Source organism: Chrysoperla carnea, chromosome 2 (genome assembly GCF_905475395.1).
Source record: "Chrysoperla carnea chromosome 2, inChrCarn1.1, whole genome shotgun sequence".
Taxonomy (NCBI): Eukaryota; Metazoa; Arthropoda; class Insecta; order Neuroptera; family Chrysopidae; genus Chrysoperla; species Chrysoperla carnea.
In genome coordinates this window covers 33,966,792-33,985,140 of record NC_058338.1, presented here as the reverse complement: position 1 = coordinate 33,985,140, position 18,349 = coordinate 33,966,792, and the positions used below count along the sequence as shown (strand labels likewise).

Below are 18,349 nucleotides of genomic sequence, written 5' to 3'. Positions count from 1 at the left end.
TCTTTTTCTTAGATTATGAGAGAATGTAAGATAGATAGATATTCATTCATTTTTGGCTGCCAGAGCAATTTAGACTTTGTGGGAATAGAACATGAAAAGTGCAGCTCTCTCAATATCGTAGTTTCTCTGTGTTCTCAAACCAATCGAGGACTACATCCACAAAAAATGAAATAATAATAAATTAGAGTTCTCTAAATTAAAATGAAATTAAAAATATCAGACTACTTTAGCCAAGTTAATGTAGCAAACTGTTCTGTCATAGTTCTTTCCTTGGCTGACACCAAATAGCAATAATGATAACTACATTATATTATCGTAATAATTTGATTGACTTTTAAGTAGTCAAATATTTTTTATTTCATTTTAATTAAGAGAACTCTAAAAAATATTTTGATTATTGTTTGGTATTCAGAAGAATACGGAATTATTTCTTACTTTTTAGTGCATATAAATTTGTTTTGGAAAAGTTTTTTTTTTTTTTGTTAAAAGTTTTTTTATGTGTAGGTATTAGCGATTGGTACTCAAATTTATAAATCTTGATTGACTTTCAAATTTAAAAATCCAGATAGTGAATTTTTTTCTCAAATAATCTACAACCCTGTTGTATATTTATATAATTTGCATAATAGAACACATTGTACAAGATGATCCAAACAAAACATTTAAATACAAAATGAACATAATAAGACCACACTCAGATAGTTCACAGTACACCAACCATTATTAAAATAAATGTTATATTATGATTTATAATGTTATGTTAGGTCTTTTTTTTGTATTTTATTTGTAAATGTCTTAAAGTTTATTTTAATAAATAATAAATGATTACACGAATATTCTTCATTCATATGTTCAGTATAGAAATTTTTATTTTGTCAATTTTATTTTTAAATTATTTGTTTAAACAGCCTATTTTTGTTTTTTGTCGTGTCTGTTAAATATTCACTTTGTAATATATTTTATAATTAATATACGAATATATTTATTACTATCCCAAAAAAGAAGATTCTATTACCTAATTATGAAAAAAACCCATGACCAGTTTTAAAATTTCGTACTCAAACAAAAAAGTACTGTTAACATCTCCTATAGAGTGTCATATTAAAAAAAATATTTAGATTATTCTGAACGCAACCGTAGGTTTAACTGATTAGAAAATAGTACATACGTGGGACAGCGCCCTGTTTCTTAAATGATAAATACATACTTGAAACTTCGTAAACGGCTTTCTTTTGGTGATCCTACAAAACTTCCTCTCTACGACTTTTTTCGAAAGGCCTGCGTTTTTTATTGGTTTAAAAAAACGCAAAGGGAATTTGTCGGGCACTATGACCACTTGATTACATTAATCAGGTATACATATATCTATATATCAGCAATCTCGGAAACGGGACCAACGATTTTCATGAAAACTATTATGCAGGGTGTTTTTGGGGCTAAAAATCGATCTAGCTAGGTAACATAGAAAATTTCGTTCTATCCGTGTTTTCAGGAAGACTGAATCTAATTGCAAAATATGACTCTTCCTGACATCTATTGGTATTTATCGTAGTTAACGAAATAAAGTACATTGCGGGGCATCCAAAATGGCATCCAAAATGGAATTTGTGTGGAGACATTTTAAATGGTTCTTATATAAGTGATAAAATTTGTGTCTTTTTGCCTCAAAAATACCGAGCAAAGCTCGGTCATCCAGGTACTAATTATTAAACAATAAAATATTTTTTCCCGATAAAAATACTGCACCTATGAGCTTGCCTGCCTACTATCTCGAACATACCGTGCTTAAATATTTTTGTTTTTCAATACACAGTTCACTTTTGCTGAAATGTTATCAATTGATCATAGCGTCCGAGAAATTCCATGCTGCGTTTTTTCATACTGGTAGCTTAAATATGACGTTTTCATGCTCATATTAAAAAACCCAACACTTTCGAAAAAAGTTGCAGAGAGATAGTTTGGTAAACTTCCAAAAGGAAGCCACTCACGAAGGTGCTGTTCTGCTGACTAATAATATAGCTATTCCATACATTGGCTGCATAAATAAACTATGAAATGTTTTCAATCTTAACAACTCTTACGTTTCTTGGATAGAATTTACCACTTTATTACCCTTATTTCTCAATTTTCAACGAAACAATGAGAAACAAATTTTTATTATTATTTTTCTTGAAAAATCAAACTAAAAGTGATGTATAGAAATGATGACCATGAGAGTTTCGAATCATACTGATCTAAAGAACACTTTGAGGGCGATTTGAAAAGGAACACAGAAAGCCATTTTCCTAGTCATATACTAAAACTATATTACATGCGTAGCTTTGAGCGCCCGTAGCTCGAAAACTACTCGTTAAAAATCGTTAGAACAAGTTTTACAGAATTTATTTATTTTGCGGGATCTTTTATTTAAAATTTAAGGCAAAATTTTTGTATTTTTGATTCTGTAAACGTCAATCTCGTAACATTTGCATGTTTCCTGATTTTTTCCAACCCTGTAGAATTGAATATACAATATTTTCCATTTACTTTTGCCAAGAACGAATTGTTCAAAAATTCATAATTATTTTTGTTCAAGAAATTGTACAACTGACTTGATTCGTTATAATAATATTTGAAATGAAGATATGTTTTATGTTTGTAATAAAATTTATGAATAAAAGTCATATTAGCGGTCGTTACCTTTGTACTTTATAATCTATTTTATGTATATACGTGTGCACTTGCGCTTATAAATTGTTGTTAAAGATCTTACAAAAATATTTTAGAAATTCATCTTCATTCTTAAAATAAGTTTTTACATCAAGCTATTTTTAGCACATAACATGTTTTATACTGTGTAAAACAACAAAGTGTTTTTGCAATGCATAAGCCACAAAACATCATATACTTACCTAACGAATAATAACAAATTATTATATAAATTGTTTATTTACTTAATTTTAATTCGAATGTTATATAAAGATAGGTTTGCCTCAGCAATTATGCTTTATCATGTCACCATTAGGCATTTCTTTCAGAGACATAGCTGCCAACAAAAACTATCTCACTTATTAGTGGAGAGCCGTAAGATTTATACCTCGCAATCCAAGAACAGTCAATGAGTCTTTATAAAAACGGTGTGAATGCATTGTTAAAAGCTTACTCAAAGAAGTTAAAAACAAAACTTTGTGCGATCTTGCCCAGTGAGGGGAGTCACCCCTTCTCGGGAGTGGAATAATTTAAGTTGAAAATGGCAACGGGAATCGATATAGGAAAAAATTCTAATCAAAAAGTGTTATTGAAACATATTTCAAAAAGTCAATACTTTCCTAGTTATTGCCGATTGAAATTCGGAGTATTTAACATCAAATAATAGAAAAATTTGACGTTTTTTTGAAAAAAGCATATCGTGCACTTAATAAAGTACTTTAAAAAACCTTGAAAATGAAAAAAATTTCAAGTCATTTGCATAAAAATTGACGGAGTTATGATGAAAAAGTATAAAACAAAGTTTATCGGTTCTTTCTTTTTATGTTTTATCTTTATTTAGGCACTTGCAACAGGCTCAAGAAGTTCTAGAAGTTTCGGATAAATTTTTTTTGAAATATTTTTAGGGGTAATCAACCCTCAGTTTTTAGTGTTTTGAGTGGCTTTATTTTATTAAGAATACCTACAGTCATTCTTATATAGAGGTTTATGACAAATATCGGCATTCACAAATTTTAAAATCCGGAAAAACTACATATACTTTAAAACATACATTTACCTTTTTTTTAAAAATAAGATTTTCACGGTTATTACTAAGTTAAATATATTTATTTATCATCAGCAAACAGTAGAAAATATAATTCTCCATAAAGTCAACTATTGACAAAGAATTCTTCACACATTTATATTTAGAATTAAACGTAATATTTCGATCCTAAATGACAATAAAATAAAATCTAAAAAAATCGTTCAGTTTAGACGGGAAAACAGATCAATTTAAAAAAAAAAAAAAAATTCAACTTAGAACTATAGTAAAGTATTCAATTTTTAAAAATTTAATTTGATATATATGTACAAAATTGTAAAAATAATGTTTAAAAAGTTTTTAAAAGCTTTTATTGTTATTTAAAATAGATATGTATTTATAAGTAAACGGAAAAATATTTTGACATAGAAAAGTTTTTCCATTAAAGAAATAAGTGGTTTGATTTGTATGACAATTTTACAGAAATCAAAAAGTGTATTATAACTTCTTACCACATAACTTATCCACTTGCCACTTAAAATAACTTCTTACCAAATAGAACTAACGATATAAATGCTTTTGAAAACACCCGGTAAACGGAAAAAGTTTTTTTTGAATATAAATAAAATTATGTACATAAATTCGTTGACTCATATTGCATATACTTTTTTGTATTACAATGTTATATTCTTGTAATACCTATTACTGTCGAAATAAATGGACATTACGGATTAGATCGGTCATGAAATACTTTACAAACTAAATCAAATCATTGCATCTTACACAGTGAGTACGGTATCATCCAATAAGAATGCAAATTTGTATGCCAGAGCTCAAGGTTTACAGTCTAATTTTAGATATAAAGACCGACTACACACTTTATTAAGCAGCGGAATCGTTTGTTTTTTTTTTAAGGAACTTAAAATTTCTTAAAGATTTTTGTAATTCTGAAAACTTTTGATTTGAAAAATTTATGCCCACAATATTGTTTTTTTTTTGCCAAATCACGTATCCTATGTCATTTGAACTGACATCAGGGCTCAATCACTACCTAAAAGGCTTAAATCATGAAAGATATTTGTGCTATGTAATGAGATAATTATGGCAGATATTATGGCCACCAAAGCCCACAATATTTTTTTTTAGAATTTTTCGCTCTCCACAGCGTAAAAATTTGAAGACGTTACGGGGCCAACATCGATGATATTCGTTTGGGGAAGGGGATAAGTTATTCTATGTCAAGTAACGATAAAACAAAAATTATTAAAACCAGTGCAAGCGTTTTATATAAAAAAATACCAGAATTTTGACTTAAAGGCCAGTCCCAGACATGTGAAACACAAATATTCGCCGCTCATCACATGATAAATCATTGGATTACTAGGAAAATTATAGAAATAAGTAAATATGAATAAGACCTAGTTTATATGATTTAATTATTTTGATTGTATGTAATTTTGGTGGAGGCGTCGATAAGAGATCAATGCAAACATATAATAAATACTCTAAAAATTAATACAATTAAGTTATACAGTATATATTATTTTGATTTTTATATAAACCTGACAACTATTACTCGATAATTGTACCATATAATTAACGATTTCTAGCACAGAATACATACCACCCAATACATATTCGACAGTCAGTGCAAAGCTGGGTGAAGTTCGGCATGCAATGCCCATATTGAAAAGTACCTTTTTAAACTATTTTACCTTCTTAAACTTTAAAACGATAAATTTTTAAAAAAGTCCGAATATTATCCACAACAACAAAAGCCGACGTCTGATTAAACTAAGCGAACTATACTCGGCTGTTATACGTCTCAATAAAAATAAACTCTAGACAATCATCTTTAGACTTGCAAAGTTAAATATTTTTTGGCCTCCAATCCAAATACAAACATTTGCACACATAATGAAAATTCCCAGTAAACGTTTAAGTAAAACGATTTAATACGATAAAGTTAATAATAAATTATAAACATCAATTAGTTTTATCTTTTTCTATATTTTTACGTTATTATAATTTTTTTTGTTTTTAACGCCTAACGTTTCATATTTATTATTTTTTGAACGCCTTAACGCTTAGTGCAATGTGTAAATTACTATTTCTGTCTTTATACTAAGAAAATTAAACTACACAGGAAAATTACATTCATAATTATTTTTGAATAACTTTAAATATTACTTTTATGTATAATTCGATTCTTAGTTTGATTAGGTTTTCACTTGAATGTTAAGTATAAATTTAAACATTAAAATTATTTAAAATATTCAGCCACCGAGACTATTAACGTCGGGCATACACGTTACAGTTTTCCGGACAGTGAACACGTACCTGCACAGGCGACCGGAGAAGAATCGAAATTTGGCTCTGCACCGGCACTGGCGAAAATACCTGACCGTGTGTGTAAGAGGTTAGCTGTGGCTAGTTGCCAAGCAGAAACCTGTATTTCACGGGGAAATTTAGTAATTCTCATAAATGTATTTTCCTTTTTGGTAGACTTCTTCATTCATCCGCAATTGTAGTAATCTGGTGGCTCTAAGCTTAACTCTTTTAGTAATCTTATATGAGAGTATTCATTTCTCTTTGTAAGCCATTCTTTACACCAAAAATTGCGTTTCCGCTTTTTTTAGCACACTTTATGGCCATTAACAAACCGACTAAAACGATCGTGTTGTCATTTTTTCTCGACTGAGCAGAAATGTTCTGTTTTACCGTATAGTGTGCTCTAGTATGTACAAGATCTTTCCATCATACCTGCACAGGCTTACCTGCACAAGTAAACCATTACGTGTATGCCCGGCCTAATACAAAATTATTGAAATACCTCTGTTTCACAAAAGTCGAACGCATTTACATAGAGTATATATACTAAAATGTGCGTTTTTTGGGATACACAGTATACGTATGATAAAAATAAATTATCGTATGTCGAAACAGAAACTCAAAACCTATAAAGGTATATTTATAAAATTTATCATTTCTAAATAGTTTTTGGAAAGGCTTTGCAAAATTTACAAAAAAAAATTCAAGATATAAAAAGTAAATTACTGAATTAAGATATCCTACAAAAAATAAATAAAAATAAACGACCGTAGTTAAATGAAAGCCGGTTGGGTTGAAAATTTAAAACGGTATGTATATACTTTCACCGAAACTAAAATTGTAGCCATAAAATTTGAAAATTATTATATATGTGGATATTTCTTGAACCAATTCAACATAATGTAATTTATTTTTGATTAAAAAACAAATTTAAAATATAATGCCAAAGACAAAAACATATTTTTATTTTATAAAATAGCCCATAGATATAATTTTCAAATTTTATGGTAACAATTTCTTTTTAAGGAGAGTAGACACAAGATAACGAAAAATCATTCTCAAATGCAATACATAAGAGAAAAAATATAGAGCAAAACGTGGATCAAAAAAGATTGAGCCAATTTCTACAAACAATATTTTTTTCTTCTGATCTTGAAAAATAAAAAATTTGCAAATGCATACAAATTGTCAAGAACCACTTGCGGTAAAACATTCTGGAAACCATCATTGGTTCTGACGTCAAAATATAGCGGAAGCGATGAGCAGAAAAAAGCCTTTAAGTTGTCATGTTACATGATTCTTTTCTCTCTTACGGGAAATCTTTTAAAATCAGTTTAGACATTGCTACAATAAATTAGCAACTATTCAAAAAAGTAGCCAATTTATGTTAAAATTTAGCCAAAAATAATATTGTGAAAATTATTTACAAATTATTACATAATTAATTTTAATATTTTATTATTATTTTAATATATTTTATAATATTTACTTTACATATATAAAAAAAAAAATTTTAATGCTATAAATTGAATCGTGCATATATTTATGATATATAATAAAATTTATAATTTATGTAAATGCATAATATTCGACTTTTTCGCAAAATTTATGCTCATTATTTAATCTCAAACCTGGGTAAACACTAGTGATTTCACGAGAGATTAGAGAATATTATGAATACCGATTTTCGATAATTAGTCGATAGACAGATAATAGATATTCGAAAGATGATATATATTTCGGAGTCAGACAATAAATTTTCCAATCAAAATTTTTAACTTTGAAAGTAGACCAATAAATTTTGAGTTTTAAGGCTTCTATTGTATTCTCTAAATTGTTGTTAAGTATATGAACCGACCAAATATTATTAACTTTTATTATATTAATTTTATTTAAACTTTAAACTTTAAAAATGAGGCGAAACGAGCTGATACAAAATTTTACAAGCCGAAGCATTACGAGAAATATGGTAAACTTTTAATTTACTCTTTATATAATTTTTTTTTTTTAAATTCGTCCTTGTTCTTCACCTCAAAACTTGAACAATAATACTGATTGTGTTCTAAATCTTTATACACATACTTATCGCTTATTTTTTTTGAGCACATTAAAATTTCAAATGCATTGGCGTTGTTTTTTTGCAACGTGTAATTATGGTCGGCTAATACATATCGGCGACGTGACTGCGACTTCATTGCAGTCACCATCAGTTTAAAAAAAATCAAAACGATGTAATGACACGTAAACGCGTTATCTTATATATACGCGTTATCTTCATGCATGTCCGATGAGGTGGATTTTTGTTTATTTATATGTATACTGCAATATACAGAGTGGGGTATAGAAGTAATGATTTTAACAACGCTGTAAAACAAAAATCCCACAATTTTTTTATGAAATTATTTTTTAAAATCTTAAAAGAAATATAGAATGCATTTAAGAAAAATACACAAATTGAATTTTTAAATAAATTGTATTTTTGAACTAAATAAAGTTTAACAACAGGCAGAAAGTTTACTATAGGATTGGAAAATTCTACCACCAACAATTGAAGCACCAAAAGAAAGAAACTTTAAAAAGGTGATTTAAATTCTGTGAAATGTGATGAATAACTTGGTCACCTGAAAAAATGTGTGCGACTAAATAATGAACGTCATTTTATTGGAGTTCTTTTTTGAACCAGTTATTTTCAGTTAATTTTCTTAATTTTTTTGTATGTAATTTAGTAAGTAGCTAAAAAATATAATTTTCTTAATTTGGATAAAAATTGGTTTGGATTATAATTTTCTTAAATTCTTTTTCATTTATTTTAAGATGGAAAAATAATAATAAGCGAGAATTTTTTTTTTTGCACAATTCTCTACCCCACCTTGCACCTCGCATCATAATGAAAGAGCCAGGCCAAAAATAATTCTTTGATGAACATAATTCTCTTTCGCATCATAATTATTTTTATCAACAATAAATATTTAAGATTCATTTATGATTTCTGTGGTATTTAATTAAAGCTGAAAATTTTTATACAGCAATAAATAATTCTTTGAGACCTTATTTATTATGAACAATAAATAGTTAAGATTCATTTATGATTTCTGTGGTATTTAATTAAAGCTGAAAATACCACGGAAATCGTAAATGGATATGATGTATTTATTGTTCGTAAATAAGGGCTGACTGACCAGCTCTGTTCTAACACCTAACTGACTGACAAGCATAACTGTTATTTATATGCAATATACAATCTTTATAACAATTTTCAGCTTTAGTAAATTCATTTTAGTACCACGTAAAACTTAAAGGTTTTGATAGCATATATCTGACCTCTGTTAGGGTTCAGCAACAAACTTATAAAATCGACGAAATTGTGAACAAAAGGAGGATCAGTGACGGCAAATAAAGTGAAGCTTATAATACAATAATCTTTGTATTTAAAATTGAAGTTGCCCAGCGAAACGCGTGGTTACTTTATATAACAACTATAATAAATATCCTAAGCTGCAGATTCATTTGTAAAGAAGACAGTTTGAATTTGCTGAAAAAATCATTAACTGTTTAAAAATGAGATGGTTCAGAATATACTTACTTGGAAAAATAAGCAAAAACACACCCATTGATAATATTTATACAATTTTTTATCTTTCTCTTGTACATTCGAAGATGGTCCCACACCGGGATACGGTGATTTTGAATTATTATAATATGATTTTAATGTGTATGTGGTATGTATCCAACAAAATGTATTCACAATATCTTCTGGTATCTCTTTGGTATGTAAACATTCGATTGGATTACCCACATATTGTCGTGTTGTAACAATTAAACTAAATCCAATCAATAACATCACAGTAATTGAATGATGTAAACGAAATACAGGTGAATCAATATGTAAATGATTGATCTTTACGAGGTTTTTTAAACCTCGAAAAATATCCAACATTATTTATATATTTATCCGTGCACGTACACACATTAATTTTTTTAATTAGTACACCATTTTTATTAACCACACTGTAATTTAATTTTCATTTTTTTAGATTTTAAATTGATTTATTTACAACTAAATGTCTTTTTATTTTATACGGAGGTCTTTGTTGAAGTTATTACGTTTCACATTTTTAAAGATTTAATTTCGAACCATTTTCGAAATCATAATTATAATAGCATTAACTATTATTACCCGCCATTGTGTTGTTAAATTTGAACCGAAATTTAAAATGCGTTATTTAAGTTATAAATCACAGGTCTTTAGTTTGCTTGACATGTTTCGTTTGCAAATCACAGTGGTTTCTTCGTTATTTTTAAAGTTTTGTATTTTGATACTGGTGGAATGCATGAAATTAAATATTGCTTTGTAGATATTTTTTAAGTTTTTCCAGTGCGTTGTTTAAATGTTATTATTGAAAAAGTTTTTAATTTTTGGATGAGTTATAGTAAATTAATAATTATAATTTAAATAAGTTATAATGCAAACCTGTTTACTAATAAATTATAACAAAAATTCCTGGAACATGGGAAGATTTTTTACTATGCATTTTTATCTCGAAAACTAGTTCTGGTCATCTTAGCTACAAACGTGAAGAACAGAAATTGATAGTTCTTTAAAATAGATAATTTATATGTTTCAATTTTCTACACAGCTAACTATCTTATTTGTTTTTTTTTTAAATTTTTGATCAAACAATTCCGATCTAGAAATAAAAAAAACAGTATCCGGGTATCTTAATAAAGCATCGAATTTCCCAAGACAGTGGGATTATGGGTATTCTGTGGAAATTATGAAAACTGTTGCCAGATAATATGCAACATTCAGTAAGACTATCTGTGTAATTTTTCAATATTATAAATTACAAATTATCTCGGCAGTGGTGAATAAAAAATAGAATCAAAAAAAATTTTAAGCAATTTTCTGCATTGATTTCATTTCTTTATATTACCGTATTATCAAAATTTGTTTGCTTAAGCTTTACCGAAAGCCATTTCTAAACCAAAGACACCAAAAGAGCTCTAGTTTGAACCATAATCATTGGTTAGGTGAGAATTTGAAAAATAAGTAATTTTTATATTAATAGAATTGTATTAACTTTTCCTCTACAGTTGTTTTTAGTCTTCGAAAATAGTCTTTAGTCTTTATTTTTTTTAAAGTTGCACTTTTTGTTAGTAAACAAAATGTGCATTGGTAATACGAGCAAATGCCTTTCTTTGTAAATTCAAAATCTGCAAATATAAATGTCCATCGAGTCACGGGACACCCAGTATTGGCAATACGAAATCAATTTGAAGATTGCTTAATTACCCCGAAAAATTATCATTTAATAACAAAATCATAAAAATATTTGACATAATTTTTTTGCTCCCACATAAAAAAAAAATATTTTAAATTAGCCTTGATAAGATTTTTAATGCTTACTCACACGTTAGCGGAATTATAAATTATGTTTCGAACATTTAATATTATATAGGTAATATATCAAGATTTTGATATTAACTATATATATATATATATTACCTATATAAGACATTATTTTTAAATTTCTGTTACAGAATAAATATGGTCACCCGATTGATTTCGAAAAAGAGACGGAAGGTATAAGCATTGTCTTTCCAAGATGAACTTTATGTGAAATGTACCTACTTGTGCACCAAGGTTTCCGTAAAATTACCACAAAATACGAAAAAATTTCTTTGTCACACAAAATCAAGCTGTTCTTTTACGACCTCTTCGAATTAAAATCTATCTGAAATCTTGATATTCTTGAGCAACTACAAATACATCAAGTAACGACACTTTATGAGACGGTTTTTTTTAGGAATTGCAATGGCTCTTATGGTATATCGTATCCAAAGAGGTTATATAAAATAGAGGCTTAAAAGCATAGGAAACGCAATAATTATTGGCAGCTAAAAAAGAGACCGAAAAAAGGGACCGTCTTCCTTCTTTATCTCGCAGCCTAACAAAGCGCGAATATTAATATTTTGAATTATTGTATAAACACGTGCATGTCTGTGTATTTCATAGAGGTACTATAGACGAAGACGAAGACAGCTATACGCGGACTTTTTTTAGGTCTCTCTCTACAACGATCGCCACATTAAGGTTCTTTGTTATTACTTCTATGGTCGTATCCGACAACCTGTACCCGAGAACTGTAACCTTACTAAACTGATCGTAAGAAAGAAGATTTTTAATTACTGAAACGTTCGTTATTGATGTGAGAGAAGTTAAAATTCAACGCTATCGTGTGAATAGAATTGTTATTTGTGTACCGTAGAAATAGAATAGACAAAAAAATGATTGAAAACATCACACACATGTAAACACACCTCTCAATAATAATTTAATTAGTCAATTAACAAAAATTTTTGTTTTTCACACTCATTAATTAATATTCTTCTTTTTTTTTAAATAATAATTTTTTTTTAGTTTTTAATTTTAAATCGTTTTAAATTCGTTATATATTATTTTAAATATTCACGTGTCGTTTATTTCAATTGTCAGATATACAATAATGTTAATCAAATGTTTATTTATATTATTTTTGTAAACATTTTGACCATAATATTTAGTTAAACTAGTTCGTTTTAAATTATAATTATTATATCGACGACCCTGCTCCATTTAGGTTTCTTATATACTACCTAAAAATCGTTCGTTTTGTCTAAAAATATTTTATATTATATCAAATATATGTAACGAAATTTTTTTCCTTTTTCTTTTAAATAAAAGACACAAAATACAAAAAAAAATCGATATATTCGTTGAATGCAGAGTTATAAATGTGAAAGTAAGGTTGTTTGTTTGTTACGCTTTCAAGCCAAAACTACTGAATGGATTTGAATGAAAGTTTACAATAATATAGCCAATACATCAGAATAACATGAGTTATAATTTGTAAAGATATACAACTTATGGACATCTGTTCAACAAATGTTTTCTGACATACTTTTTACATTAAAAAAGATTGTAAAACTGATTAATGCACGATTAGGGCAGATTATACTTGGTGCCAGTATTTTAATAAGTGTTGTGAAAGGGAAAGTGTGATCCTACCTCGAATTCAAACAATTTGAATTCAATTCAAGTTCAATTTCCAACCAAGCTCTATTTTTCAGTAACCATTAACAAAGCGCAAAACAAACATTGCAAGTAGGAGGGCCCTACTATAAATCGCCTGTCCGCGTGAGTCCAATGCCCAAAATCGTCACTTTATTAAACGTTGTATTAATAGTAAGCAATAAAAAAATTATCATATTATTTACTTCTTAATGATCTCCGTCAGTCATTTAAGGACAAAAATGCGGGCGAAGCTGTCAGTAAAAGCTAGTAAAATATAATTTCCATTCATTAAAACATAGGCAATATTATTACATAAATGAAATCTTGTTTAAAAACTCATAATTAGTGTATTGATTTTTTAATCCATAAAAATTACAATCCAATCGAAACTTCTATAATAAGCAAAGTGATATAAAGTAAAAATTACTATAATTTGTCTGTAATCTACTGGTTAATAAACTTTTGAAGCTACAAATATTTCTGCGAGTGTATGCATTCCCAATAATCCTAAACTTGAAAAAAGCAATCAAAAATTGGAAGAAATTGTACATAAATTGTCTCGATGCCCCTCTAAAAGTTTAGTGACACCTACGCCAGCGAAGTAGCACTAATTTTATTCCTGCATTAAATGGATATTTATATGAATTTGAAAAATTAAGTATATTAATTTAATTTTTTGAGGTTTCAATTTGTTTTATTTACATAATGTAATAAAATATCAAGTTCAAATATCATGAGATGTAAGTTCCGTATTTAATTACTGAGAAAATTTTATTATGTGTAACTTCCGCATCAGATTTAAAACAAAATGAACAGAAAAATTAAAAATTTAATTTTTACCCGACTGATTTTTATCCCATTTCTACAATTCTCCAATTCCCATGCTTAACTTTAACAACTTAGCCAAGTCTTAATTAGCTTAACTTAGTTCTAGGTAAGTTGCTCCATGGCCTGTGCGTATGGGTCCCCAAAGATACCAAATTTTGTATTCAATTCAAGTATATTAGGTTTGGTTAGGTTATATGGGCTGTCCACGAAGGACAACCATATATATGTTTTACTACCTTTTTCACTGATAATTTCATTTATCACCTCCTCATTTTCAGAGGCAGAGTGCACCTCCTTCATGTCTATACCAGGCCTACACCAGCCCATCACAACTATTAATTAAATTAATTTTTGTTCTAATGGCGGGAATCGAACCCGCTACCCCAAGCATACCGCGAATAGAATTTGTTATGCCTTAGCCAACTGAGCTACTTGGGTTGAATTTTTAAAATTTTTCTTGTTTCATTAACGCAAAATTGACACATAATTTCAATCTTCATTCAGAGATAACAATATTCTTGTTTCTCGATAAACATTCGATATATGGCCGATAAAGTTTTCAACTATAGTCACTTTTACGAAAGGTTATAACATATCATTAACGTTTTAAAATAGCAACGTGTTGTGGATTTTTTTTTTGGTCAATGGATGTCTTCGGTCTAAATATTTACACATTTGGTCCCTCATATGTAAAACTATAAGTCTAATTTCCTGAATATCTTAGATTGAACTTTATTATTCAGTTATTACACCAAAAGCGAGTGTACTGCTCAAAACATGTTTAAATGAAGATAATCTTACATTTAAAATGATTTTGAAAAACTTTTATAAAGTACTTTTTTTACTAGTGATCTTTTTTTTAAATTAAATAAAAAGATTTTCTTGAAAATAGAACAGTGCGATGCGGTATAGTGAACTTTTGAATTAGCTACTTAATTAGCTGATTAGCTTTGTGGTATGTTTATAATAGATACCTAATTGAAATGAGCTGATCAACTAACTGAACTGACCGTTAATTTGAAAGTTTTGAATATATAATTAGAAGCCTTTTTTCCGGCTTAACAAAATCAACTTTTTTATTAGTTTATTTATAATTTAATACATAAATTAGGAAGATAATTAAAAGTTTATTAATCATAATTTAATAAATTATAAAATTTCGAAAAAAATATAACTAACTTTCATTACCAATATTTACAGATGTCAACATTTATGAAAAAATAAATATATTGGAAAATTTATTACGAAAAAAATAATTATACCACTTATTTTTAAATATATTTTCCAAACACATTTTAATATATTTTTTTTTAAATTAAGAAAATAAATGATAAATTACTTCCACCAATAAAAAAAATCACATTTATTAAAAATATTATTTTATTTATAATTTTTAATAAAGAAAAACATTGTAAATTTACGAACTTAAAAAAATTAATTATTTATTAAACATTAATAAAAATGTTTACAAAAATAATAATTCAAATGACAACAATATTGTCAAAAACGTATTTATTCGAAAAACTATTTTGGACACTCCCCGTCGAACATCAAACGTTTATTACTTTACGATATGTTTTTTTGTGTATTGAATGTGACGGCGTCCCGTTACACCGACGCTTATTTTAACACTAAGATATTTACAAATTGAGACGCTGAAGCTAAGACGTCTCTGTAAATAACATACAAACTTAAGTCACCATATACATATACAAAAGTTTAAAATTGGCTCACTTTCGTAAAATGCCTATAAATATTTATAACATAACTAGATTGATACCCGCCCGCTTCACTGGGCTGGCTCTCTTGATATACACAGTTTTCAATTTTGTTAATTGTAAAAAAAAAAAAAATGCTTTTAATAAAAAGAAAATCGACTTAAAAAGAAAAACTTTTCCAAAACAAATTAATATGCACTAAAAAGTAAAAAAATAACGATAATATAATGTAGTTAAAATTATTGTTATTTTTGGAGTCGGTGTCAGCCAAGGAAACAACGCTGACAGAACAGTTTGCTACATTGACTCCAAAAATAACAATAATTTTAACTACATTATATTATCGTTATTTTTTTTACTTTTTATTGCATATTAATTTGTTATGGAAAAGTTTTTCTTTTAGGGTCGGCTTTGTTAAAAACTTTATTTATTTTGTGATTTTTAGTGAATCTGAAGTACACTAACTAATTTGTCACTAAAAAAAGAATCATCGAAATCGGTTTGCGTGATATTGAGTTATTCGTCCTCTTGTCGTGCATACTTAATGCAAATTTAAGATTTTTATGGTTTTCACATGGATGCCGTTGTCAGAACTGGACCAAAATGAAATGGTTCCACACGGGAAGCACCAGCTTTCAAACAGATAAAAAATCGGTTCACCCAGTCAAAAGTTCTGAGGTAACAAACAAACAAACAAACATGCTTACTTTCACATTTATAATATATAGGGATAGTGTAAATGTTCATAAGTTTTACGGATATGAATCTCATTCGTAAAATAACGCTTTTGTTATGATCGTTTGAATAGTGTTTTGTAGTATAATTATTCGAATCAAATAATATAATCTATAATCATTTTTCAATTTCAAAAACATGTGTTTTTTTTTTTTAGATATTTTTTTTTCTTTCGTGTTACACACATCTAAATTAAACAAAATTTCATATTGCATCTCTGTTTCTGCAAATTTTTGTTTAGATTATAAAGGAAATGAGTTTGTATACCTACGTAATGTTCATTTAACGTTTTTATAAATAAATCGCTGGGTTTATTATTTATGTTGCATCACTATTTTAATTAAAAATTATTCACCTCTCATCACAATAATATAAAGTGTGAATGCGACCCCTGTAGTCCACACGACCAACTTCCCAAAGAGGGAAAAACATTAAAAAAAGGTTTTGTTAGCCTTCATAGATTATTCTTCGTACTGCAGCTTATGCTGGAACGATCATTATGTCCATAGATAAATGATGTGTTTTATCCACTTTTCAGATTCTGTTTATTAATTTTTTTCCAGTTTTTTTATTACCATTAAAAAACGGCTCAACTAATTCTGCTGAAAACTCTTTAAGTTCTTAAATACGCGATTACACGTCAAATAAGTATTTAAAAATTTAAATCTCAATTTTTGTAAATATTTTATAGACAGATATTGGTAAAAGTAAAGTCATTTTAAAATATATTAAGAACCATCCCACACTTTTTTACGATAAAATGATTTTTATTTAATTTGAAGAAATTATTTTCTATATTTTAGTTAAGCTTGTTACAAAAGCGTGTTTTTTCGTTTTTTTTAAACTATTATTTATTTTGTGTATTTTAGTTTTTTATACTATTATTTATTTATCAAAAAATCAGTATAAAATATGGTGGGAGCGCAAATAAATGTATATATTTCAGATAAGGAAATCGTTATTCCTGAAAATCTTGATGATTATAGTCAAATAAACTTATAAAATTCTTGAATTTTCATTGTTTCTTGATAAGTATGTCAAATTTCAACATTTTAAAGGAGATCAAAATCATGTTCAAAGTTTCCGTTACATACTAACATACGTATGGAACACGGTCTGTTATTACCAAAAAAACACGGAAACATTTCTTTTTTTTAAATAAAATCTATTTAATCTTTTGATCAACTTAAACCAAAAAGTATTCCTGTTAGTTTTTTCCTCCCACCCTTTATCGGGAGTTTTTGATATAAAAACAAAATAACTTACATATTATACGATTTTTATAATCAAATTGCTTTATGATAAAACAATATTTTGCAATTGGAACTGCTGATGAATTTTTAAAATTTAAGTCAAAATGCACAAAGTGTGATCAATTGCAATGTCAAAAAAAGATATTTAGAGGTATTTACGAATAGCGTTAAGATATTTTCACTGCACTTCGATATAAAAAATTGAAAATTTCATTTGCTTGCAACAAAATTTACATATCTCGTCTTTACAAAAGAATAATATCAGACAGTCGATAAATTTTCGGTATTTAAAATTCCTTATTACTATATTCAATAAAAATAGTTTAGTATATAAATATAGATTACTTATATATTGTAACTATCCAAAATAAACAAATATTTCAAATAATATGATGCATATTTTCCCAGCTAAGTTCATAAAATGTGCAAAATTATAATTTACCTACAATGAACATATTTCTGTACTTAAAAAAGCAATAAATTTGCATTACATTGTTGTAATTCAAATCTATTGACAGCAATGAATGAACACGCGCTTTATTTTATTGACTAGCGGTGAACCATTCGCTTCACACATATGCGCCCTTTTGTTCACAATTTCTTCGATTTTAATTTTTTGGAGCGAAAAATCAATTTTTTTGAAAATAGCCAGCATGTTAAACAGTCGCTGATAATAAAGCTTTCTAAAAATGCACGTGTTTTACCATTCTAACTAATA

The 18,349-nt window shown here is 27.6% G+C and overlaps 1 protein-coding gene across 6 annotated transcripts in view; it reads right to left on the bottom strand.

Moving 5' to 3' along the window:
• Positions 1–18,349, bottom strand: part of LOC123293379 (innexin shaking-B) — a 54,028-nt gene that overhangs the window by 20,885 nt on the left and 14,794 nt on the right. For 2 of the 6 annotated variants that reach the window (XM_044874181.1, XM_044874182.1), the window contains exon 1: positions 9,627–9,980. The exons of the other annotated variants lie outside the window; for them this stretch is intronic. In XM_044874181.1, the coding sequence (XP_044730116.1) occupies positions 9,627–9,980 (354 nt within the window). Of the gene's footprint in view, positions 1–9,626; positions 9,981–18,349 lie in introns of those variants that run through there. 6 annotated transcript variants of the gene reach the window in all.